The 26,182-nt window shown below is 35.5% G+C and overlaps 4 protein-coding genes across 11 annotated transcripts in view; 2 read left to right on the top strand and 2 right to left on the bottom strand.

Annotated features, from left to right (window-relative positions):
* Window positions 1-149: 149 nt before the first annotated feature.
* Window positions 150-4,355, bottom strand: Socs36E (Suppressor of cytokine signaling at 36E). Of its 2 annotated transcripts, none has more exons than XM_089079182.1 (6): window positions 4,175-4,355; window positions 2,794-3,474; window positions 2,396-2,709; window positions 2,069-2,308; window positions 1,529-1,795; window positions 150-1,430 (listed from the first exon to the last, which is right to left on the bottom strand). In XM_089079182.1, the coding sequence occupies exons 2-6, from the start codon at window positions 3,272-3,274 to the stop codon at window positions 1,143-1,145; spliced, it is 1,590 nt and encodes a 529-aa protein (XP_088935308.1). In that variant the 5' UTR covers window positions 3,275-3,474; window positions 4,175-4,355; the 3' UTR covers window positions 150-1,142. The 2 variants fall into 2 exon arrangements, with proteins under 2 accessions (XP_088935308.1, XP_011642867.2); XM_011644565.3 differs by lacking the exon at window positions 4,175-4,355 and adding an exon at window positions 3,970-4,163.
* Window positions 4,356-4,986: 631 nt separating this feature from the next.
* Window positions 4,987-7,561, top strand: LOC105430838 (transcriptional regulator Simba2). Of its 4 annotated transcripts, none has more exons than XM_089079187.1 (3): window positions 4,987-5,250; window positions 6,159-6,303; window positions 6,381-7,561. In XM_089079187.1, exons 2-3 carry the CDS (start codon window positions 6,160-6,162, stop codon window positions 6,468-6,470), a joined length of 234 nt encoding a protein of 77 aa, XP_088935313.1. In that variant the 5' UTR covers window positions 4,987-5,250; window position 6,159; the 3' UTR covers window positions 6,471-7,561. The 4 variants fall into 4 exon arrangements, with proteins under 4 accessions (XP_088935313.1, XP_011642871.1, XP_011642872.1 ...); XM_011644569.2 differs by having other exon boundaries at window positions 4,991-5,451; XM_011644570.3 differs by lacking the exon at window positions 4,987-5,250 and adding an exon at window positions 5,629-5,868.
* Window positions 7,562-8,158: 597 nt separating this feature from the next.
* Window positions 8,159-13,243, top strand: Gnmt (Glycine N-methyltransferase). Its single transcript, XM_011644572.3, has 5 exons — window positions 8,159-8,726; window positions 10,579-10,943; window positions 11,809-11,944; window positions 12,133-12,253; window positions 12,506-13,243. Exons 2-5 carry the CDS (start codon window positions 10,610-10,612, stop codon window positions 12,791-12,793), a joined length of 879 nt encoding a protein of 292 aa, XP_011642874.2. The 5' UTR covers window positions 8,159-8,726; window positions 10,579-10,609; the 3' UTR covers window positions 12,794-13,243.
* Window positions 13,240-26,182, bottom strand: part of eag (potassium voltage-gated channel protein ether a go-go) — a 75,953-nt gene continuing 63,010 nt past the window's right edge. For 2 of the 4 annotated variants that reach the window (XM_089079162.1, XM_089079163.1), the window contains exons 12-14: window positions 25,099-25,215; window positions 20,402-20,565; window positions 13,240-20,248 (exon numbers count right to left, since the gene is read on the bottom strand). In XM_089079162.1, coding sequence (XP_088935288.1) covers window positions 19,203-20,248; window positions 20,402-20,565; window positions 25,099-25,215 — 1,327 coding nt within the window. In that variant the 3' untranslated portion in view covers window positions 13,240-19,202. The remainder of the gene's footprint in view (window positions 20,249-20,401; window positions 20,566-25,098; window positions 25,216-26,182) is intronic. The other 2 variants (XM_089079165.1, XM_089079164.1) reach the window with 1 other exon arrangement.

The following is a 26,182-nucleotide window of genomic DNA, read 5'->3' on the forward strand; positions in this document are numbered from 1 at the left end:
ATTACATGTTTAGTAACATTATTTTTAGCAAATTAATCACATATTATTTTTTATAATTGAGATATCCTATCTGAGAGGATACATGATATAATCTATCATGTCATATCATTTATACTAGGAATTGAGACACGAGTAAAATATACACATAATAAATATTAAATTTTTATTTTTTTTTATACGAAGTTCATTATAGGAATAACCATTAATCAATACTTTTAACAATTTCATACTATAATATTATATACTTTGCAAATTTATTAATATTCAATGATTTGCATTTTTATTTCAAATTCAATTCATTGCATCTGATATCAACCCCACATTTCGAAATTTAAATAATTTACACAAATTATACATTTTTGTATCTGGCAATGAGAAACATCAACACAGACAGCTTTTACTTAATAATATTTAACATTATAAATAGGCACAATAGGAGTAATACGAACCAGATCTTGCAATGACTCTCCTTCACTTTCTTTCTCCTTTTTTATAACTTTAGCTACGTTAAGATTAAATTTGATGACATTATAGTTTTGTAGTAATAAAGACTAAATTGCCATGCCTTTCAGGCAAGTTTTGGTATCGTTCTATAAAAATTATCAATGTACAAACTGTTCCCGCAATTTCAATTAAGGTTAAATTATATATACTCAAAATAATAATTAAAAGACAACGTAGTTAGGAATAAAATAGAAAAATGAGTATAGTAATAATCGTAAGAACAATAGCAATGATATTGAAGTTTACATAATACACGATTTCGCAATACACTGTGCATGTGTATGAAGCACTGTTGTCCTGACGTATTTACATATATGATTATTTCATCGAGTAAACATAGGCACTTGTCACGTCTGAGATCGGACAAGACCCATCTTTTCTCTTTTTACTTTTTTTTTTTTTAAATTATACTATGTCACTTCCCCCATTATGTATTAAGATGAATACAATATTTTTATTGCTAATATTGCAATGATATTCTGTGTAACTGTATGTCAGAGTCATGGTATTTCTGATATTACAATGTTGTATGCATATGCCACTCGTATTTGATACGGTGGCACAACTGTAAATGTGAATAAAGAAACATAATTATGCAACACATAATAAAAATCTAGCAAATATCAATATGAAGAGATTCATATCGGTAAACATGATATGGATCTACAGTCCGTGTGTGGATCGTTTTCCGTGTCTAATCGCCTGACTCGCACTCTCTGCTTATAGTGGTATTCTTTGAGATAGCTCTTAAGTGTCTTTGGCAACTGCAGCTTGTTTATGCCATCGTATGTCGTTCGCGTAGTTATCACCGCTCTGCACAGATGTTGCAACGGAAACGTGAAATTTCGATGCAGCGGGATTGTGAGCATAGGCTCGAAAAACATGCAACATGAAGGGTCCTTATAATGTTCGATCAAGCCACATACCTGTAAAGACATATATAAATAATTATCCTGTGTTCACAGAATGATTATAAAAATGTAAATTACAAAATAAATCTGGACAAATATATACGCATACATACAGTTTCAGAAGCGTAAACTCCTGGATCATGTGAATCAAAACTAAACTTGTGGTTCCATTGCTCGATCCGCGCATGTAACGAGCGTCCATATTTACGGAAGCTCACGGAAAATAAAAATTCCTCTTGCGCAGAGTCTCGTAACAAAAAAGTACCCTCTTGTTTTCCTTCCAACAAGCGTTCCGCCTCGTAACGATCCATCTTGCCCCAATAGAAAGAACAGGCTGTAATCGACCTCAAGTCTGGCACAAGACAATGGACATAATCAACCTAGAAAATAACAAATAAAATAATGAAATAATATGAGTATACAACATGTATTTATTAAAACATTTCATGCGATGGTTTTCGTTTTGCGGACTCGATGGTCCATGCTAAATTTTACATGCGGCACGGAATGTCTTTTACATATAAATTTTAAATAATCTTCATTTCTTTAACACGTAGAATGATTTCTCTTAAAATATCGATATACATTTAGCAATTATATAATATCAATTCAATTGCATAAAGTTGATTAACGTCATAAAAACAGATGTTTACCTGCGTATGTGCAGGTCTCTCGATATTTGGAATTAATGTAAAGTCAATCTGGGATAAAGCTGTAAGAGCGGCAGCTTGAATACCGGCATGTGCTTGAAACAATGCCGCCAAACTGTCCACTGTTATTCCATTAGGATGAACTTGTATTCCCGCAGGATAATTAGGCCTATAACCAGGAGGAGGTTCGACACCTTCCTCCATTTCTCGAGCGCGTTGCATTCGGGCGCGTTCGTCACAATCCTTTGAAATTACAAAAAAAGATCCATTAGCACGATAAAACTTTTGCTGAAAGTTTTTATTGAAAGCAATTGAATGATAAAAACGTACTTCCATAGGAAATTCTTCGGGGTTAAATCGCGATAGATCGATTACAGGACTTGGTGGCAGAGGCCCAAGAATGGGACTTTGCGGAGCGGACCGACTGTTAAATACGATACCCGCACCCATAGGATGCTCTTCGGTTCTCCTATAACCAGTGCATATACAATCTGAATTACCATTCCCTTGGCCGGGAATAATGTCAGTATTTTTCGAGCTTTTGCTCTTGGCGCAATTGAATTTTAATACCCAGTTGCTGCGTTTCTTTTTCGATGACAAAACGTGATTGCATATTGGGTTTTGATCCTTGTTGCGCTGCTTGTCTAAAACAAATATATTTAAATTATCATTACATGATTGACAAACAACAGAATTATAATATTAAAGATCAATTCGATACTACTTACTTTTCCTCTTTCCAAACGATAACGTTTTGGAGGATCTTCTTAAAGGTGGATTCACAGGGCTATCTTCGGAACTGCTACTACTATTGCTACCACCAGAACTACTGCAGCATGCTTCCCGCTGCTGTCTAAATGATGAGTCGCTTGTAACATTACCATTATTACAAATTTGCTTTGTATCCTGAGCTTCGACAGGTTGACTATACAAAGATTCAAATCTAGAGTTATGGTTGTCTACATCTAGGTTTAAACGATCGTTGTCCAAATTCCCTTCTAATTTACATTCTGATCTGTTCGGCAGTATGTTAGAGTTTGATACAGGTACATTGCCATTAGTCTCGTTTTCGGGCAAACTCTCATTGTCATCTCGATTCAGCATCTCCAAGGGCGATGGCAGGCTAAGCGCATTAGCGCATATCTCAGTAGGCTGTCTTTCACCATCCATTCTAAAGAACTCTCTGAGACTAGCAAAGTGCTGTCCCATTATTAATTCGCATGGCAGGCATTTTATCGCCTTAATAATTCTTGTCTATACCATGATTGTAGAAACTACAGAAGATGCATGTCGCAATCTCTAACTCATAACTCTATGATATAACCAATAATGTTTGACTGGTTCTATATCTGCCTAGCTGCATGGAAGATGCTATGTCAAAGAATACAGTAGATCTGTTGCATTTTCACCTGTACAAACAATAAAAACATTCTATTAATATATTTACCAAAGAGAATCCTCTATCTGTGAACATTTATGATTTTAACATAATAGATATCTATATCTCTGTACTCAAATAATGTACTTTTTAATAACAAACGAAACAAATTCAAGAATAAAAACACGTTCCGGCACGTTCTCACGATCGCTTTATTAACGTGTCGAACACAAATGTCACTCGTGACGATTTAAGATGAAAAAAACGATCAAGCAAAAGCGGAGTCCAAACTCACTTGTCGAGAGTAACACTTGGTACATTACATTAATTACTTATCGGTTACGACTGACTTCACGCATAAATCTCATAAATAATAAAAAAAAAAAAAAGAAAAAAGGAAAAAAACCGCGGCGATGTCAGTCGCTCGAAACAGTGTTTCCTAACGATAGGAAGAGATCGAGACTCGTTTAAACGAGTTATGCACGAGATAAGTGGGCAACTAGCGGGACACGCAGCGCGAACGCACCGTTGATCTTTTACATCGCGCCGTGACCGCTGCTGGCGATATTGCGAAAATGATGCTTCCCACCGCGATGTGACTCCACGACGAGCATCGGGGGCTCAGGCGAGCGAGATTGTCAAAACACGTCGTCCCGTCGACGAATCATCAGCCATTTTCCATAATTGCAACGGGTCGCGGCGCACACGTGCGCTATAGAGCACCGACTCACCCCAAAAAATCACGACCAGGCCCAAATTTCGTTGGCGCGACGCGAGTCTCGCCGAGGAGACTTTAAACGTCTCTTCCTCCGTGAATGACGACGTGACTCATCTTTTCGGGAGGAAGGGAAAGAGGATATGGGAGCGCGCTCGTAGAATCCGATCTCGAGATTGAGAGAAGCCATGCGGCCATCTTATTGGCTGGAGTCTCGAGTCTCGAGATAAGATCTAAGGGTTTTTAGATATAAGATCAGATCGTAGATTCGATTAATTTATCGATACAGCTTCGAACTCACAGAATAACAGATGAACGTTGCTCGGCGGACAAGATCTTATATGTTTTGTTATTTTTTTTTTTTTTTAATTGGATTTATTTGTAAATTTGACAAACAATTGAAACAATTGTTCATCTCGATTTATTATATCGATTACTTGCTATATCTTCATTTTATTTGATTGTAAAGTCACTGATATGACGGAATTATTAGTGTTTTATTTAATATATAAAATCGCGAATCAATGAATCCATTTTCTATTTAGATTTTAATTTCGAGTAATTTTAATCTCGATTTAAATCTATTCCTTATTTTTATCTAAGTTTTAGAATTAACAAGAGAATAAAATAAAACCGAGATTAAAATTGTTCTATTGAAATGTAGAAATTGGGCGCAAGTTAATTAAAATTTGTTCGAAATAATTTTGAATGTTTCTGATCTAAGGGCATGACCACACAGTCAGATCTCTCGTAGCGATCCTCGAGACGTGATTGGCTGTTGTGAGCGTTTAGAGCAACACTCGGCCAACTGGCGAGTATTACGAACCGCGCTTTAGGCCCGATATTCGAACGACGAAAATTTCACCGTGCCCACGCCGCGTATATCGATCAAAAGGAAAGTTTGTAATCGCGCTGCGGCTTTCGCGGGACAGCTCGGCGAGCCTCGGGGGGGAGAGAATCCGAAACTCGGACTTCTCGCTGTTTTGACGCGCGTCGCTCGCGCATCGCTGCCACCAGCTGCCACGCTATTCGATTTCTCTTCACGCGAGTTTATTCATCGTGCGCGAAAAACCTCCGGCTCCGGCCTCGAGTGTAATTCGGCTTACTCGCTATCACCGCGGGTTTTTTCTCCGAGAGGATCTTCATCCCAATCTCTCTCTCTCTCTCTCTCTCTCTCTCTCTCACCGCGAGAGGCAACCGCCTACGCCTCTATCGTCGCTTCCAAGTCGTACTTCAGTCGAAAAATCAAAAGGCACCGTTTGCCGAGCACGTCTACTCGCCGCCTGCAAATAGGTAAGAAGTCGGTTCGGACTGTCAGCTGCACCGTGCCGTGCACTGCCTGCACTCGAAACGAGACGCATATCCGACACGCGGCGAAAGAGAGACGAGAGAAGAGCCAGGCCTCCCAGATGACACACGGACTCTAGGCTCTCCCGTGGCGAAATGCGCTGTTTCTTATCTTTCTCTCTCTTTCTCTCTCTCTCTCTCTCTCTCTCTCTCTCTCTCTCTCTTCACCTTTCTCTTTCTCTCTCGTCCTAGAAAGCCTTTCGTGCAGTTTTTGTCAACGGCCGAAACCTTATACCTTACTCCAGGCCGTAGTAGCGAATTGTCACGGCAGGAAAAACTCGAACAATTCGATCGAGTTTTTGGTATTGGTATCGCGAATATTTTCGATTGCCAGACTTTCGAATACTTTCGATAGCTAGGCAGGTAGGGTACGCGACATGGGTTCTGCATTTTATTTGGAAAGATGATAGTTGCGGGAGACAAGAGAAAGACAATCGGTTCGTTGACAGACAGTGTCACACGTTGGAGAATATAATTAATTAAATTTCTTAGCTAGTCAAAAAAAAGAGACGTTTGATATTGTTGTATGTTGTTGAATATTCTAAATTTAATCCTGCGTGTGGTGTCAATGAACTCCATGAAGAGAAACAAAGCTAGGTGTGCCTTTATCATTAATATTATGTTTCCGCTTATCTGCCGATTCTTGTTTCTAGAATGGCTCGTGGACAGCAGAAAATACAATCTCAAGCCAAAGCGGCAGAAAAAAGTGCAAAACTGAAGAAACAACAAGGACATAGTGCCAATGAACAAAAAAAGGCAGCACAGAAAGCGCTTGTGCATGTATGTTCTGTATGCAAGGTGAGAAAATTTATACTATCTCTAGATTTTTGGAAAGATTTGTTAGTATATTTAACATAAATTATTTTTATTTGCAGGCACAAATGCCAGATCCTAAGACTTACAAGCAACACTTTGAAAATAAACATCCCAAAAATCAGTTGCCAGATGATTTAAAAAATATATGAGGGTACGAACTGTTGTAAAAAGTGGAGATTGTGAGAGCGTGGAAGAAACTTGCTGCAATTGACAAAGTGATATAGTTCAACATTCATCTGATCATTACATAGTTTGAGAAAATGAATTAAATCTTGTTAGCGTTTTAATCTAATCTATTGCACTCACCAGATTGTTGTGCACAATTCAAGACGTTAAGCTTAATCAATGATTTATTTATGAAGAATCTTGATTTGTAAAATTTAACATTTTTCACATATGCCATATGATCTATACTTTTCACATAAGCATCTACATCTGGAGAGATTTTGTGTATATTTCTAAATAAAGTTCATAAATTTTATGGCAAAATTTTGAAATATATTTATGAAATATATTCTGAAAATATATTTCAATATAAGAACAAATGCATTTGCAAAATGCGTTTGTTGATTTTCTATTTCTGTTACAAAGAAAGATGTTATATAAGATAATATAAATGACAAAATTTTAAATTATTACATATATTATCCATTAAAAGAGACAATTTTATTGAAATTCTGTATAACTTGTTATTACTTCAAAGTATTACAAAAAATGTTTCTGCATTCTAAATTTAGTTTCATAAACTATAAACTTTATGAGAAGAAAATTGTCTTTTATAATTGATTTTGCTGCATTTGATTAATATTTATATATTTAAATAATTTTATAAAATCAGTTTTTTAAATTGCATAAGATTAAACAATATATAAAAGGTCTTTGACAACATGACTGCCAATTTATAGTTGTATGCTCTTTAAAATAAGACCAATCTATAATCAAAATGGAGATGTCACATAAACTTCCCCTTTACATTTATAGAGATAAATATTTTTTTGTTTATTTGTGACCTTATCATTTGCATTCTATTGATCCATTCGCAAACATACACATGACTTCTGTTAAAATTAATGATGAAAATTAATAATGCGTTTTTTTATGCCCGTAAAATATGTAGTACTTAAAGTACCGTAATAAACTAAGAATAATTGATTCGTACTACATTGTTATATATTTATGTAATTGTAAAAAGTGTAAGAGTGTTCTGTTGGTTGTAATAAAGAATCCATTATTCTTGGAATGTAATATTATTAACATATTTTAAGATGTTACTTTTTTCGTTACGTACGTACGCGGGTCGAATGTGTGTTTTGAAATTATTAAAATCCCATTACGTACCATATTGTGTAAATATTGTAAGTTTGGACACATTTGGATCAATCACGATTATCTTTCGCAATTCTGTTCTAATTACGCTACAGATCATCGATTTGCAAGTCATCGTATATTGCGTCATATACGCTTTCTTGATGATGATGATGATGACGTTGTAACATGACATAATAGATTCTGTGCGTTGCAGCGTATCTTTCGAAAGTTAAAAAAAAAAAAGGTGTTAGTAATATTTGCGATGATATCCGCGATACTCTACATCTATAAAAAAAAAAAAAAACTTGTTTGATAGAAAATAGAAAGATTTAATTAATATAAATAAAAAGAATACATAAAAATGACATAATTATGCAACAAGTATGTTACATTGGCGGAGAGGAAAAAAAAGAATTATTATTCAATTAGCGATGAAACATTTTAGATGATAACGCTTCACAATGATGGCCCGTATCGACATTTTCCAAAGTTGGATATTATGTCTTACATGTACAGCTAGAGCTTTACATTTATCAACTGCCACGTGCATGCTGCGCCATTTCAAAGTTGTATACGCGAAGCAATATGTGCAATAAGAGCGTTAAAAGCGCGTCGAAATTGCGAAAAGAGAATCGAATCACGAGGGGTGACTCGCGCGATATTTAATTGACAATCTGATTACAAAGTGTGTGTGAGATGGCACTTGTTAATTGGTCGAGTAATTAACGATATCCGTTGTACAATCGACGATCAGAATTGCGCGAGAATTGTCCCTGAAGTCGAATGATTTCACGATTATTCCGGTGAACTCGGAGCCGCTCGCTTTTATCAAACGTTACTAAACCGAATCATAGGCGTCGCGTGGAAACTGTTACATCACATTGGGATCCAGTCACGACGGTGCGTGAATCCACATATCCCCCGTACACTATCGCACCGACTGTTATTTATCACCGCGTATATAAGCACGACGACTGCTGTATCACTGCGACAGTTTTCATTTCGCGTGGTTGTCGCATCGATATTCGGTTGTTGAACGGGAGTCGGTTTCATCACCCAACCGTGATCAATCGTGGAAAGTCCTCCGGAGCTGGAAGGTACGATATCTCGTAAGAGAGGAAAAATAAAATTCGAAAGTGCAAACAAATTAATCTCCTTTAAAAAGACAAAAAAAATTATCTTATTGTTAGACATTAGAAAGTTACATTAAATTTAAACTCCCGCTAATTTCTATTCGTTTTTTTTATTAAACTGTTAATTTAGCTAATTTCTCAGAATACTTCGTTCGAATCGTTAAAAAAGTAAATTGGGAAGAGACACATCGAACTCTTCAAATACGATTTTATTTTGTCAAATCAACGAAGCAAAATTTAATTTTTGCTTATAAAATAATTTATAAAATGGTAAAAAGGGAAAAATATAAAAGAAGCGGTAAAAAGCTGGAAATTTATTTTCTCATTCATTTTTGTGTATATAACAATCTGCAACGTGCCCCTCGCTTAAGTCAATTCGCTTATTTGTGTTAAAGATCAAAATAGCCGTGTAACGGTAAAAATAAATAAATGTTAAAACTGTGCAAATAATTTGGCGATTTCACGACAATGAGTTTCCCGCTGTATCAGCTATATCAGGTATATATCAGATTGAATAATTAATTAACGAATAATTATTATAATTATTATATCGACATTCATTATCATATATCGGTGTTTATTATCATAATAAATACATATACCTTCTACCGAATCACTGTTCGGAATTTCAATAATCGAGGAGCTATATATTTAATTATGCGATCGCTTCCGCATTTAATCTTGCACCGAGATCGTTATAATCCCGCGCTTAATCAGAGTGCGTCCTCGAGAGTAAATAGAAAATGCTAGGAGACAATAGGATTACTCACCAGGGATATCCCCCCCCCCTCCCCTGAGCGAGCGGGCGCGTGGCGTACTGTAGGGAGAGATGGGAGGGAGAGGTCACCCTTCCCTCCTTTTGCCCTCGGTGTAAACCTGACGCACGCTCGACTCACGTCAAGAGACCCTTGTTGACTACGCTAGAAATTAGCGTGAGATAACAATAATTTATTGCGGAACAGCGTAATGGAGCCATCTGGTCGATCTCGCAGACAGGAAATTTGCGCCGCGGAATGTACGATTAATTATATATAAAGGAAAAGTGATTGGCATAAAGTAGTTTGAAGGTATATGCCAGAATGGATTAATATTCCGTAAAGTCCGATTACTCATGTATGTCTTTTGTTCTCGCTTTAATTACACGCCTGTCGCCTGTGTTGGTGTCTGTCGATCGAATCCCTCGTCCATTCGTTTATTCCCTATCAGCTCACTATACTTCTCTCCTTCGAGATTCTTCTTACAAAAAACAAAAACAATATATCTTAATTCTTAATAACGAGTATGTTGTACGTTCGTTGTTATTGTTTGTCCCTTTGTCTCGAGTCGTTAAACGTTCAAATTATGTTACAAAGGAAATAACGTTGTAACGTTACAAGGAAAATACAAATCATGAAATTATGTACATGTGACTAATACCAAAAGAAATTATTACAAAAGAGAATAACATAAGACTGTTTTGTTGAGCTGATTCGGATGTCAATGTATGCAACGATATAGTCGCCACAGTAAATAAAAATTATTAACAAGAAAAATTAATAATACGTCAACATAAGACATCATAGATATATTTGTACCGATTAGCAAATATGAAATAATATTCTTAAAAAAAAAAAAAATAGAGAATTAGAAAAAATAAAGTAACAATAACATTCTATCGGATTTATATATGATCGGTTCGATAATCGGGATGGTAAAGGGAAAAGAACGGAGCAGAGCGTTTTTAATTAAGCCTAATAATTCTCTTCGATATACTTTTCAATTTTGTTACAACTGTCCTGTACTCCTGTCTGATAAAATGCGGATTGGTATCCCGTAGTTTCGTGCCCGTAAGGTTTCGTTCCCTCGCGATGGTGGATTCCGTGTTCCGTACCCGTTCCCTCGGTACGCCGGCCGAGGGTGTCAAGGATCAATATGCGGATGGCAAAGCGGCAAAAGTCTGGGAGGTCTTCATCGGCGACAAGAAGCAACGTACGCAAAACTATCGAGACTTCCTGGTGGGCTTGTTGCGGCGGAAGGGATGTCGCCGAATATTGGATGTCGCTTGTGGCACCGGCGTCGATTCCGTGATGCTGCTGGAGGAGGGCTTCGAGGTCGTCAGCGTCGATGCGTCTGACAAAATGCTTAAGCACGCGCTAAAATCCAGATGGGATCGGAGAAAGGAGCCTGCTTTCGACAACTGGGGTGAGCAAATTGGATTTCGATCGGTTTGATATTTTCAGACAGAATCGAAACTTCTCGTCGAGCTTAAAAAGAGATCTCGGCAAAATTAAAGAGAGATTAAAAAAAAAACGAAAAATGTCCTCTCGAAAAACGAGGAAAATTAGAGCATATTTAATTAGGTCGATACGAGATTGTTTATTTAGAAGATCGACACGCAAGAGCTCGTATCTATTTGTTATTTTCGATTGAGAAACGTAGTACGAGTTACGATGACGTATTTAACAAGATTTAAATCAATGTCGCAATAACGCAAGATGGAAGATTTAACGAAGATTGAATGCGTAATTTGCAATCTCTTTGCACAATGAAGACAATTATTGTTAACGCGATCAAATACTAAATACAATTTTATAAAAAAATTAATCATTAATACATACATATATATTTACATAATCGTTGTGAAATCGAGGACAGATAAAGCGATTTAAAGTACGGCAGTCGTGTTTTCAAAAACAATCATTGGATTGCTTATCACTAGCAGATAAAAGTACAGAAAGGGTCTTTCGGCTAATCAGTAAAAGTCAAGCGCGACTTTTCGCTTTCCATTTCCTGGCCTTCGACTTCGTGATTTCAATCACGTAATATTTTAAGCTAAAAACGCAAATTATAATCTATGTGTGTCAACAGAGTTGAAGCAAATAATCATATCGAAAGATTATATTTGTAATAATTATCGAACTATTTTTATTAGTGTTAAAGTATTGAGAAATTATATCTACAATGAAAATCCTAGCGAAACGAGCAGATTTTATTATCTTTTGAAAAATTTGTATCGAAAAATGTGTCTTTGCGAGCGTTATCATTTTGACCTTTTGAATTGCAACAGTGATCGAAGAGGCGAATTGGCTGACTCTGTCCAGCGATATTAGCCAACTCGTTGGAGAAGGTTTCGATGCTGTAATATGTTTGGGAAACAGTTTTGCTCACATGCCAGATTCTTTTGGCGATCAAAGAGAGCAGAGGTATTAAAATTAGCCATTATATAGATGGTATTAGATTAGATTATGTACGATTGGTATCTCGGAACAGTGGTTTTCAAACTTCAAACACTGTGCTTCGCGTGAAATTCAATTTTAAAGATAATTCAGGCTGATATACACGGAATGCTTTATTCTGTCTGCATTATTTATAAAATATTAAATTATTCTAGACAGGCCTTGGCGAATTTCGAGCGTTGCGTAAAACCGGGAGGTTTACTGCTCATCGATCACAGGAATTACGATTACATTATCAGAACCGGTCAAACCCCCCCAAAATGCATATATTATAACGTAAGTGCTATTAAAAAAAGTATGTAATTATTTATTATTATCATTATTACTAGCTAAATGTATGCTTTATAGTTAAAAAATATCCGATATAAAATATCCATGATTTATAAAAATCTCCAACAAATTTGTTTATCTCCAATTTATATATGTTAATCATTTATTTAATCTGTCCCTTAAAGAATAATTACTATGCAGTTTCTCGTTATTTACATGAGAGAGAATTTTACATTAGGCATCTTTTTCATATTGCAGAGTCAACATATGACAGACATCAAGACGTCGGTACTTTATGTATCCGGAAAACCGAGGATCGTTACTCTGGATTACATGATCGCTCTGGATGAGGAGAACAAGGATAATCCCGAATACGTTAGCGAGTTTAGGCTATCGTATTATCCTCACAGATTAACAGTTTTCCGCGACATGCTGACCGAGGCATTCAGTCACGCGGCAAAACATACTATTTACGGTGACTTCAAGCCGCTCAATCAGGTTGAGGATCCCGGATTTTACATTCACGTGTTAGAGAAACAACATTAAAGCGGGATATGATGTAATATTCGTTTTATTCCTTCGTGATATTCGTTTTAAAAAAGCATCATCAGCTTTTCGGAAACAGTCGAAAGTTCAGTCCATCAAATGCAACAAAATGATGTTCAACCAATGTCTTGTATCTCGAAGTATTGAGAAACGAACCCGTGTAAAAATCAATCAAGACGAAATATTTTTTTATTAAACGTAAAGGAAAGACTACCCAATTAGAATTACACACGACGAATTCTAATTGTATGTAAAATTGTGTGTTGTGAAACACAAAATTATATTAATTAAGAAATATACATTTTTACGTACACAATACAAATTAATCTGAAAAAGAATTGATTTCTCTTATTTATAAAGAAAATGGCGAAAAGATGTAATACGAATAACGAGAGGCTCTCCCATCTAGGAGGAGCGTATTCTATATAAATAAAACACAACAGAAGTACAGGTTTTAATGTTTTTTATTATAAGTTTGAAAGCAGCTTTTTTTCATTTAGTCATTCTAGCCAGGCTTCGTTCGGTGCTACAATTTGATTTCTCAGGGATATTCTTCGAACGATCATTGACGATGATTCGATCTGGATAACATTTTGGACGTATTTTCGTGTCTTCGCGTCTTTGTTTCTCTCTCGCTCTCGTCTGTCGTGCATGCCTCTCGACGTATCGAAATAAAAACGCGCGCGGAAATAATGGGAAGACTAATCGTTTGCTGCGAACGCGGATCGATCACTATCGTTTCGCTCTTGCACTTGTCATCGATCGCAAATACGATACAATTTCTGCGAGAGTACAGCTGGATCATTCAATTTTCTCGCAACGTCGTTAGCGGTCTCGCGAAACTCTTTTCACTCAGGAATTGACATTAAAATACCTGAGATATGTATATCATCTGTTCGCACTCATCAATCGTCAATGATCGTGATTCCTACTTCAAAATTATCGGAAGAAATTGCTCTCGCAAACTCTTACTTCGATTTATCTTCGAGATCGCTCTCCCCATCGGGTGCCGCGAAGCTTTACAAGATTGCGCGAAGAGTGACCGCGTTCTATCGTAGAAATCGAACCCCGAGAGATTATCATTTAGTAGAGCAATTTTGTATAGAGGAATAAAAGATGAGATGAGAGAGAGAGAGAGAGAGAGAGAGAGAGAGAGAGAGAAATAGGGCGCAAAAATTAAATTCGATTTCCGTTTCGATTTCTTCGATGTACACATGTATTCTGCAGAATCGCGAAAACAAGAGGTATTTTTTTTCGTCGGGAAAGAGACCGAGGATAATAATTTACAAGGCCAAGGACTTGTGTTGCGAGTGCAACGAACTGCCCATATAGAAAAATGGACGAAGAGAGTTATAGCAAAAATCTTTCCCCCCCCCTTCTATCAATATATATATCTATATATGTATATATATATATATATGTATTTATATATTTATAGTTTTTTTCTGTTTCAACCATTTTTTTTTTTTTTTCGTGAAATTCGTACAGTATTCGTACCTATCACGGCTTCTTCGACGGTCGTTGCGAACACTCTCGTCGTCATCGTCGTATCGAATTTCCCTACATTTAAGGCTCTCGAGATCGCACGTGGCGATTGTGACATGCTACTTAGCGTGTCGTGGCTGTATACATAAACAACATAATGGTAATATACTATATAAATTATACTATTCCAAAGTTTACTTTAACCAACCGTCGCACTTAAAATTAATTTATACGAAAAAAAATTATATGAATTGTACCGCTGATAAAAATCAGCTCGCGATAATGAAATTCGATACGTTTTGTTCTAACACGGAGCTTTCACGTCCAATCTAAAAAGTATAAAGCGCATTATAATTATTATAATAATATACATGACGATATGAGAATAATATATATATAACGTTGCGTTCTTCAGTAATGGATGATCAAGGACAGCAAAGCTTTCGCAGCAACTTTCGAACGCGGATTTGTACATGCCGTGTAATAACTCGTTGTAAACGAGTCGCGAGAATTGACTTGCTTCTTGAAACTTTGTTTCGAGCGAATAAGCACGTAAGGTCAAGAATGACGACTCCTGTTACGACAGTGTCGTACAAATGGCCGTTGTTCGCATTATTGCAAAGTAGCCGATATAAAAAATCGTAATATAATATTGCATTTATATTTTCACGCTTTACGTCCAATAGCGATCTGCCCGGCTGCACAACGTGTCTCACAAAAGAGTATTTTCTCATAAAAAAAAAAAAAATAACCGTTTTTAATATTTTCAGATATTACAAGCGTTTGTGTAGCGGGTTTTTTTGTGTGTTAATTAAAATTTTTCTGTGACGTGTGACTTTTTATCATAAATTAAAAAATATTACGAGCTCAAAGTTTTTGCAAGTTTCCGCAAAGTAAGTAAACATCGTAACAGTGATACTAAAACAATTTAGTCAAGCGGGACAGATCGCGCGGAACGAAGAGATCTATGTCTTCTTAATAATCGCACGCGGGCACGTTCATTGTTTCACGCTCGTTTTTTTTTTTTTGCTTTCTTTTCATGATTTTTTTTCTATAAAACTCTGCGCGATTTATTTATAACGAGCAATTCTTCGTCCAGTTTTATATTCTCTTTTTTTCTGAGAGAGATAGATTGCTTATATTTTATATTATAGTATTTATCCAAAGCTGTTAATAATATACACGTGCTTTATTAAAGAGACTCAGCAGATGATTCAATTAGCTTTGACGAGGGAGAGCGTGATAGACTGGCAGCAGTCTTTTTATTTCAAATTCAAGTATCATTAGCTCCGTCGATGATTGCAACTCTATAATGTTTCAAAAGCAATTGTATTTATTTTATTGCTAATTTCTTCAATTAATTCCCTTTATGCAAAATTCCTTTTCTGTCTCTCTTAACATTTTTACATCATAGATTCGATTGTAGTTTCCAAAGTTAATTGTTTTCCCTGACGAAGATGATACTGTAGAAGGTGATAAACGCTTCGTTAAATTCTGTCGTGTGTTAATATCACGGATCAATTAGCAAACTTTCCTAGTCCTAAATCTAAATTCCATACGCCTCTTCTTCCTTCTCTCGTCATCGTGTTCTCATGTCGTTGTTCCTATGAGAAATACTCTGCTACTTGCAGTTCGTTGGATCGCGAGCGTATTTTATCGTGTCTGACAAATAAAAATTGAGAACAACATTCCTCGAATGAACGGTCGGTGAACAATTTTTTTAAGCAATGGAGCATGGAATTGCTGTGGGGATTCGCATCACGTGTGTTTTCCTATATCGTACGAGTTTCATAGTTTTTCGTTCATTATAAAGGAAGTAAAGGAAAGTAAAATTTAAATATACATTATTTAAAAATAAAAAAGAAACGCGCACTTCGACTTTGTCAATTTCGATATTTAATCAAAATAATCAATTTAATCAAAATAATTTTTCCTTCCTTTTTTTTTAATTTTAAATATTTCAAAATTGTTAAGTTTATTTTGTTTTGATTTTGTAACACTCGGGTTATATATTCGATTATGCAAATTTCGATCGATGCCATTGAAAATGAATTCAGATATATCTCAGCTATCGAAACACACGGATGACAATCCCGTGTATGTGTGAACTAAATTCACAGACGTGATGTATTTCTATTGTTGAGTTTAAAATTGCAAAAGTCGAGTATTTTTTTAGCGTATAACGGCCCGCGCGATATGATTGGTGCGCTGAAAAATCTCAGCATACCGCGTTTCAATGTAATCGACGATCACTTAGCACGATAGACTTAATCACTTAATTGGCTTAATTGCTACAATTTCAACAGTGTTAAATCTTTGTCTTTGCGTATAAGTATATAAACTATGATAGAGCCAGCTATATCGTTTCTGTCTCTAAAATCTACTTAACAAAGTTCTCGACTTTTCGATAATTTCTCTTTTATAACATGAAATTATATATCTCTATTTATGTATATATATATATATATTCTTTGTCTCTTATTGTAATTTTATATATATATGTACACGCGCAAATATATGTGTATGTGTATTTTACGTGTGTGCACGCGTGTTTGTGTCTATACTTTCGATTTAATCAAATGTTTTCGGTGATGAGAATTGTGTCTTTGCTCTTTATTGAGAATAGAAAAATACTGATTTCTTATAATTGCGTAATTTGTAATAAAAATTAAATCATACAGATGATAAGTAAAAAGTAGCGCGTTATCGATATAAACTGTTTTTTTCCTATTTTTTTTTATAAATAGCAATTGCAAGTAATACAAATTCGTATAATAATTCAGACTCGATTTAATAAACATTTGCAAAAGATTGATTGTCAGCTCGTTTCATTATTAGCAAAGACGCTATTCTCGTCTGCAACAGCAGCAGCGCACTTTCCCATGTCTTATGGTCAATGATTATGCAAATATATATACATGTCATATTACAAGATATATACATCTAATATTGCAGTTTGGCTTTGTATGTGTATTATACGAATTTGTAAGCGCAGCGCCATTCTTGTGTAACCTATACTATATGTACGAGAAATTTCTCTCGACAAATTACCGCTTTCATCAATTTGAACAACAAATTCTCGAGATCAAATCACACTTTTTCATTATTTTATAATCATTTGTCACATAAAATGCCAAGAAATTATATTGTCAAATAAATAAATAAAAAGGCAATATAAAATTATCAGTAGTAATTTACAACTCTAATATAATATGAAATTGATAATAGATAATAGTGATAAAATCTATAGATAGAAAATATAATAATAAAAGATGATCAGATTTTATATGTAACGATTCGAAATTTTTAGGTGTCAAAAATGCTTATGTTGTACTTGCAATATATAACAGATCGTGTCGATGATTTCATCCTGAATAGAATAACGATCACATTTGCAATTCCATTGACTATTTGTCGAGTATGACAATTATTTCGATCCATATTCAATTTAGTTCTTTCACTCTTCTGCTCCAATTATTTCGTATTGTTCGATAACAGTGTTCAATGTATTAAAAAAGATAAAGGCAAGCGTACATCTAAATTGAAGATTTTTAAATGTGTTCCAAACAAAATAAAATATCTCTATGTAGTGTCCAAACCAAAATCTTTGATCGATTTCCTTTCAAAAGAACTTACATCAACCCAATAAAACCTTTGAGTTTCAGATACTTTTATTATAAATAACTCAATTAACGTGATATAGAAAATCGCTCAAAGATGAGAATAAAATATAGACGTACCTGGAGCTCCAATTATTTAAAATACATATCTAAACTTATACTGTAAAAGAGAAAGCTTTTTCAGAAAAAGTCAAAAGTAAAATCTTTATATTTACATTTATATTAATCATTCGAAAATTAATATATTTGGTTTTAACTATATTTCATTGACAATCTAGTTGGGCACTGTCATTACAAGTTATATCATGAATCACACCCGCAAGTACCTTGATTTAATAATTAGAAAATGCCACGTTATCTCGTCGAGAGAGACATTGGTTTTGATATCGACGTGAACCGTTCTGATTGTGGCCGGAGAGAGGCTTAGAAATGTAGTGTAATTATTATGCTACTGTGTGAAATTTGCTATGCGATGCATGAATCTAGATCTATCTGTGTGTGTGTGTGTGTGTGTGTGTGTGTGTGTGTGTGTGTGTGTGTGTGTGTGTGTGTGTTTTGTGTATAGTGTGGATATATTCCCTCAGAGAGTTTCGATGTATCTCGAAGAAGCCGTCGCAAGCGAGTAATTCGTACTTAAGACTGCATTTATTTACCTTGTCTCTCCTCGTTAATTCGCTTTTGGCCATGTAGACTTACGCTGGCATTTCATTAGCTTGAGGTGAAATTTTGATTCGCCTCAACTTTCTCTCCATTCTCGAAGAGAGAATTAACAAAAATGCGGAGCCCACGTCTTTAAATATATCCTATGTTATCAGAGTCGCGATATATGAAACATAATTATCGACACATTATGCCCGTTAATAACGACGTCCGCCACTCCGAGAGAAGCGGAATCAATTTATTGCAGCAGTCAGTCGCATTACCAGAAAAGTCCAGGCACACGCACGAGGTAGCCAACAATTAAATTTTCCAGCCGCACCAGCCGAAATGATGAACCACCGCCGTAATATCCCATTCTGCATGTGAATGTGCAAACGAGAGAGTAACAAAACAGCGAGTATTGTTCGATGTACGTATATCAATGGTTTTTTTTTTTTTTTTTTTTTTTTTTTTTTTTTTTTTTTTTTTTTTTGGGAATAAGATAATCGCGAGCGCATTATCGTACAGCGCGAACTCCCATTCTTACGAAAGGTTAAACTACCAAGCGTATAGGATGGCGAGCTCTTTCAATCGCTCTTTTTTCTGCCCGCGGCAGATCGTCTCGGGAAAAGGAACAAATGAAATAATCGGCGAGAAAAGAACTTTCACAAATACTCTCTCGGCCTGGGCGGTGGTCTCTTACGATCGGGTCTCTCGGCGGTCCTGTCCGCGGCGGTCCTGTCGGTGGGTCCTCCGCCACTCGAGTCCCGGTCGTCGGTGCACTCGAGCATCTGCGTGGTTTCCGTAGCTTCCGATGGACTCATCGGCTGCGTAGCGAGAGGGGCGAGCGGCGCGGCACCCTTGTTGCGCGATTTGCTGCGTCGCTTGCGCAGGATAAGCGGTCCCAGGGCACTCGAGTCGTCACCGCGTGACGTAGAGGCTTGTGCCAGCCGTTCCAACAGCTCCTTGCTGACGTCTCGGGATGACGATGACTGATGGTGATGGTGGTGATGATGGTGGTGCTGCTCCTGGCCGCTCTTCGATACGCGCTCCGTCGCGGTCGACTGCTCTCGATAACCCTCGCTCGGTATCGTGGACGTAGACGTGGTAGCGATCGACGGCCTGTGCTCGGTAGTTTGAGTCGCGGATTGGACCAACGTCACCGCACTCGGAGTGACAGGTGGCTGACTCTGCACGCCGCTCAGAGTTAAGCTCGGGATCTTCTGCTGCTGAGAACTGCCGCCGCTACCGCTGGACGATGGCGTTCCGGCGGCCGGCAACTTGTTCATCAACGCCTGCAGCATGTCCTCGATCTTAGCCAGCCGTTGATTCACCCTCTGCACCTCTAGCTTCAGATCCACCTTCACTTCTAATACCGCGGCGAAAATCTCCCGCTCCTGGCTTGGTTGCTGCGTAATCAGACCACCATCGTAGCTCTCAAGACGTCGAAGTTGCAACTGCTTCGAATCCACTCCGTGAGTCTGTTGTTGTTGTTGCTGCGCCTGCTGTTGCTGTTGCTGTTGCTGCTGCGCATCCTTCGGATTTTCGTTATCGGCGCCTTCCTCGATCGTACCTCCCAATTTTCCAAGCTTCGGAAAGACCTTATTGGTGCCAACGCTCGATCCCGGACGTGGATCTCTTGCGCTGAAAGAACGCTTGAACGTGTCGCCGGCTGTGCCCGATTCGCTACCGGAATCTACACTTGAGCTACCTGTAACAATTAAAAATTTTTTAGATATTATTGTCATAAATAATTTCTTTTTCAATTGTTCTCAAATTTTCATGTTTTTCAATCAAACGTATTCTATGCTTCTAATTAATTTAATTGCAATTAAAATTAACAAAAAATAGTTTTCAATCTTACCTAATAAACGTCCCCATTTGCCCGGTCTCGTTTTCGGTACGGTAACGGTCGTTCCACCTTCTTCGGCGGTGGATGCTTTCTTAGCGTGGGACGTTTCGCCATCCTTGGCATCTTTACCGTCACCCTTTTCTACGTCGGCAGTGTGCTGCCTTTCGCGGCGGAACCTACACGAAATTGAAGGAGAAACGAATTCGCCTTTATTTTCCGATATACCGGCAATTTATAATATGTATACAGAATATATTTACACACGAAGGAGATGAGATACGATAAAGGCTGGTTATTCCCTAGACAAATGAACCAGGGCAGCAAAGTACAAATGCATAATAGTAGAGGGGCAAAAGTGTGGTGAAGGGGTGCTGGACAAAAGACCATTCTCACGTGAAAAACCTGACTTGCCTATTTTACTATATCGTACATAAATCCAGTCAAGTTTCATTTTCTCTTCCGGCCCGATTGAATCTACGGTGCATCCCCGAACTAGTTCGAGGTCAAGCTAATCGGGTTTATCGTTGCAGCGTAGAATGCAGTCGCCTACTGTCTAGAAAAAAGAAGGCGGCCTTGGCTGGTTGGCGGTCGAGCGACCTACGGTGCGACGTGCCTACGGGATCCACGGCGGTGGTGGATGACGTTGGCAAGACATACAGGAGGAAAATGAAAAACGTTGGTAAACGTTGGCCGATAAAAAAAAACAACACAAAACCGTTAATTTGCCATACAAAAATTCTCACAGAAATCACTAGTTTTCTAGGAGAAGTACTTTCTTGAGCAATCAGAACACGTTCTCATACGCTACCAATAACCTGAATTTGAACTTGAACTTTGAGCTTGTTTTCCAGCTAAACTTATGCAAGCTTCTCACGTGCTACAACTTCTTAATTCAACTGAAGGATCGTGAGGATATGCTATTTAGGACGCTTTTAAAAAAGACAATTTTACAAATTTTCTCTGGAGCTCTTCACGAACTTTTGTATCTTCTTTTTTTCTCGGATTTGAGTGTAAAAGTGATATTTTTAATATAAATTGAAGAAACGTAGAAAACATTTCTTAGTATAAATTTTAACATCCTTATTGAGTTAATAATAAATTCTATATTTGCAACATATTGATGTTAATAATTTAATAGTATCTTTTTATGCTTGACATATTAAAAAAAATGATATTAAAATTATATTAAAATTTTTCATAGCTGCATCTATTCACGCACAAAATATTGAGCTATATCAAATTTATTGATGATAGATGAATTAATAAATTAATAAAATTATTTAACAATAATATAAATTATCAGCAAACAATTAATGATTTTTTTAAAATCATTCTTCAGTAAAAATTTAATTATTTTTAAAATCATTCTTTAAAGAGAATCTCATATAGCATTGATTAACGTCGACCAACGTTTTTTTTCTTGGCATATTATCTTTCGGAACGATAACAACACCGGGATGAGAAATTGCCCAACAAATTTCGGGAATGCCACTTTGTCGAATATATTAAACGTAACGAATTAGCTGCGTTATAATAATTAATTATTAACGCTGTCACAGCATCTTTGTGAAATATGACTCGCGTAAGCAGTGGAAAATGTTATTAAAATCGCATTGCGTGTCAAAGTTTTTCTCGGAAATTAATCAATCAACGATTTATATATACAACTTTTATTACCTTTCTCTTCAAAAGTATATTAAAATATTAAAATGTCATCATGCATCCAATCAAATTAATAAAAATATTATTAATCTTTCATATTCAATTAAGTGAAAACATATTATTGATTAAAAAATCTGCGTATGTGTATAATAAACAACAAATATTTGTATTACTTAATATTATTATTATTGTTATTATTATTATTATTATTATTATTATTATTATTATCCTTAGATAAAAAACTCGATTTTATCATGCACGTAAATGTAAAGATCGCCTATCATCAAGCTATAAAAATATCTTCCAATTGTTTTGTTGACAATTATTACGAAAGTTATTGTGAGAATAATAAATATAGATAATCAATTATGCGCTATAAAGTAAAAGTAACACAAGATTGTCAAGTCAAGATTTAAGAGGAATAATTAGCAATGAAAGCATATTGCATGTGAGTCAAGCAATTGAGAATGCGAAAGTCATAGATATATATATACACACACACACACACATATATATATATATATATATGTATAAAATCGTCGATTATTATAAAAGAAATCGAAAAGAAGCGGAATAGCTATAAGTCACAAACGTAGCGTGATTTTCGTTTAGTTTCTTTTTCGGCATTCCGACAATTTCTCGGACAGCTGCATGACAATATTTTATATATGTTTGTACGCACATATGTACTCGCATAAAAATACTCAAGTATATAGGTGACAAAGAAAAGTCTGAATACTAGAGTGTGTGCGTTCGTCGCATGCATTTCGTTTTTTACATAAAAATCGAAGAAGATCCGGATGCCCGGATTAAATACGTCCAGGATTTCGGCAGTTTTTCACCTCGACGGTATTGCGAGTTGCGCAATTTTATGCGCGATTAATAATTATATTTATAGTTGTTACAATTTTTACAAATGAAATCGTTTCATCAAAGGTATCAATTTTTTTTTTATTAAATATGCTAAATTACGTTGTACAATTTGGATTGTGTGCTTCTTGCAAACAAGCCTCGTAAGAGAATACTCTGAGAATCATTAGAATTCCAAGTATTACTAGCATACGACAATGTTATTTCGTTCTAGCGTTTTGAAAATAAAAGCTGTGATGGATAAAATTGCACAGCTGTACGGACAGAATAAAAACTGTGCGAAATCCTGCAATTTGCACTATATGTGATTCTGGCTTTTTAGTTATAAAATGTACATGATTATGCGAAAAAGATGCGCATGACCTTGTAAAGCCGTATATCTTACAGCACTCTAGCATTCGTTAAAAACTGTAGTGAAATCATTAAAATAATGATAATAATGCTGGTATAATACCACAAGTGTACGTCTCGTGATAATGCTGCTGGAAGGACGAACAAATCGAAACATCTTTGTATACAGATCTTATTAATGTTTTAAAATCTTTAATAGAAATGAATGTTCAGAAATTAAAAATTAAAAAGGATCAGAATTATTTAAAAAATTATTCAAAGATCTTTAAGTAGCCAAGTAGATCAAGTATGTCTTATTTCTAATTTATCTCTCATTAATTTTTATAAATATTACTTATATATTATAAAATATTATAAAAATATCAATGATATTATAAAATATATATGATATTATAAAATATATATAATATTATAAAATATTATAAAAATATTATAAAAATATCAATGACATTGTCGAAAAGCAAAAAAGTTGATCCCGTTGATTTTATATTTTATCAAAAATGTGTAAATAGTGCGTGCAAATGTAACGCAAGTGTATTCGATGAGAACAAATGTGAAGTTTGGCATCTTCCGGCGGTAGCCACTCTCGATTTGCTCGTGTTTCAACGTAGACGTGCGATGAAAATTTATCACTTCATATTCAAGCGTGTGTACAGCAAGTGCACGTACGTGATACCTTCCGGCTGGCACATTACGGGACGCATTCGGTATTTACCGCGTCGAATGGATGCAGGAAAAATATTCGAACACGTGTGCAAAATATTCTTGAATTACAATGACAAATTTTAGATTAAAATTATGTTCAATCAATCTGAAATTGATTTCGTATCTCAAGACCGAGAGTTCTTCCCGGTCTTTATTGAAATTTAATTTTAAATTTTAAGTGTAACGTTAAATTAAAATTTTGCAAACGAAAAATACTTAAAGCGAATTACAAAACTTCATTTATTTAAAAAATTGTACATTTGTAAAATTAATTAAAAGAAGAATTAATTAAAAAAAAGAAATCGATTATCTACATTTTGATAGAAATTGAATTAATTTGTCAATATTGCACAAAAACATCCTGCAGATATATATATATATATATTACTTTTGTTTCAAGGATAATGCAGGATTAATCCCTTATTTGCTTGATTATCGATAATAGAATTAAAAGAAATAGCTTTCAAATATAAATCATTTGTAAAGATTTTAATCCTAGTAAATATATCATGTATATATCATATTTCTGATAAAATTTATCATCACAAAATTTTTCTTAAAATCACACTTTTTTAAGAAAATCATTTTATTTTATATTTCCTATTTGTTGTCATATTTTCTTAAAGATGACAACGGATTTTCGGAATGAAAATCAAAAGTGCGTAAACGAAGCGTTTAATTGTCGAAATTAGAAATCATCAGAATGCAAATGTAGGATTAGCCCGCGAAGACACGTGCATCACGCGCACTGCCATGGCACACAGTATATATTTCATGAATATTACATATACATATATATATATATATATATATATATATATATATATAAAACATGTACACGAATATTGAAACGGATATTCCGGTATTATATGGACAATGTAGTACAGTACACTATCATACATCGCGGTGGGCATTGATAAAACTGCCATAACGACGGCAATTATAATGGTAAGAAATGTAGATTTAATGACAAAAGATAAGAATATAATAATGATAATAATAATAATAATAATAATAATAATAATAATATTAACAATAATAATAAGATGCGTACGTAGCGAGGAAAACGGCGAAAAAGAATTAGAGAAGAAATAAATACGTAAGAAAAATAATGAAATTGCCTAAAACTTGGCCAGGGCGGCAGGACGTTCACGGTGAGTTCCTCGTCGGAATCCTGATGGGACCGTCCGCTCACGGTCCTGGAGACGCCGATCTGGCTTTCCCCCTCGCTCTTGAACCTTTTCGGAAAGAACAGGCCAGCCAAGCAACACGATCAACAGTCACATTCAGCAATAACCACGAAAGATATAAAGATCATTCGCGATAAATTCTCTGCATATCGCTCTCTATCTTTTACATTCGTTCCTCTCTCGTCTCTCTTTTACTCACTTATTCACACACACACACACACACACACACACACACGCGCGCGCGCGCGCGCGCGCAGAATGTTGCATGTACACGCACATAAAATATAAAAATATTAAAGCAGTTTATCTGCAACGTAATAAAATCAAATCACTCCGATTTAATATGTGTGTTTTTATAGCTTTTTTGTCAGCGATTCTTTAATTAATTAATAATTTCCGTTATCAATATGTTTATTCTTACTCACTGAATGTTTTCATTTTTCTTAATTAGGTTAATGTCTATGTTATCTGTAAACGGTAATTAATTGACGCCTGGAATTAAATCAGCTAATAAGATATCTATTTAAAAATCAAACTATAATTATAAAAAAATCATGTTACGCGCGTGTACATGTTCTATGAAAATATTATGGATTAGTATGCAGAATCTTATGATTTATATTATATACCGCCTTGAAAATGATATTCACTTATGTCTAGAATCATATCAAAGAAGAAATTGTGAATGCAAAATTGCGCTCTCTCACATGCCTCGATAAAGTTTTTTAATTGTCAAACAAACATGGGTCAAAGATACTTTCAAATAATTTAATTATCAGTGACAACCGGAAGTCGTCAACTTCAAACTATTGTAATTTTTTTCAGACAGAGAAATCCATTCCGCAAGATTTACTTACTAATTTTGACATTAAGAATTAATTTAAAAAATTGACGGATGTATTTTTATCTTGTGTGTTCACAACTTCTATATTTCCCGAAGAGTAAATTTCCTCATTCAATTTCTCAGAATGGATTCCCTTATGATTAATTTGTTTGTTGTAAGAACGAATACCTC

This window comes from Pogonomyrmex barbatus, unplaced genomic scaffold (genome assembly GCF_055798465.1).
Source record: "Pogonomyrmex barbatus isolate J1 unplaced genomic scaffold, ASM5579846v1 scaffold3, whole genome shotgun sequence".
NCBI lineage: Eukaryota > Metazoa > Arthropoda > Insecta > Hymenoptera > Formicidae > Pogonomyrmex > Pogonomyrmex barbatus.

Excerpts from the sequence above, each read along its gene's own strand:
- Socs36E (XM_089079182.1), bottom strand. The coding sequence starts at position 3,274 with ATGGGACAGCACTTTGCTAGTCTCAGAGAGTTCTTTAGAATGGATGGT. Across the intron at positions 2,710-2,793 it reads ATCGTTTGGAAAGAGGAAAA|ACAAGCAGCGCAACAAGGAT; the intron begins GTAAGTAGTATC and ends TATTTGTTTTAG. Across the intron at positions 2,309-2,395 it reads CCGAAGAATTTCCTATGGAA|GATTGTGACGAACGCGCCCG; the intron begins GTACGTTTTTAT and ends GTAATTTCAAAG.
- LOC105430838 (XM_011644568.3), top strand. The coding sequence starts at position 6,032 with ATGTTGTTGAATATTCTAAATTTAATCCTGCGTGTGGTGTCAATGAAC. Across the intron at positions 6,103-6,158 it reads ATGAAGAGAAACAAAGCTAG|AATGGCTCGTGGACAGCAGA; the intron begins GTGTGCCTTTAT and ends TCTTGTTTCTAG. Across the intron at positions 6,304-6,380 it reads ATGTATGTTCTGTATGCAAG|GCACAAATGCCAGATCCTAA; the intron begins GTGAGAAAATTT and ends TTTTATTTGCAG.
- Gnmt (XM_011644572.3), top strand. The coding sequence starts at position 10,610 with ATGGTGGATTCCGTGTTCCGTACCCGTTCCCTCGGTACGCCGGCCGAG. Across the intron at positions 11,945-12,132 it reads GGCGATCAAAGAGAGCAGAG|ACAGGCCTTGGCGAATTTCG; the intron begins GTATTAAAATTA and ends AAATTATTCTAG. Across the intron at positions 12,254-12,505 it reads CAAAATGCATATATTATAAC|AGTCAACATATGACAGACAT; the intron begins GTAAGTGCTATT and ends TTCATATTGCAG.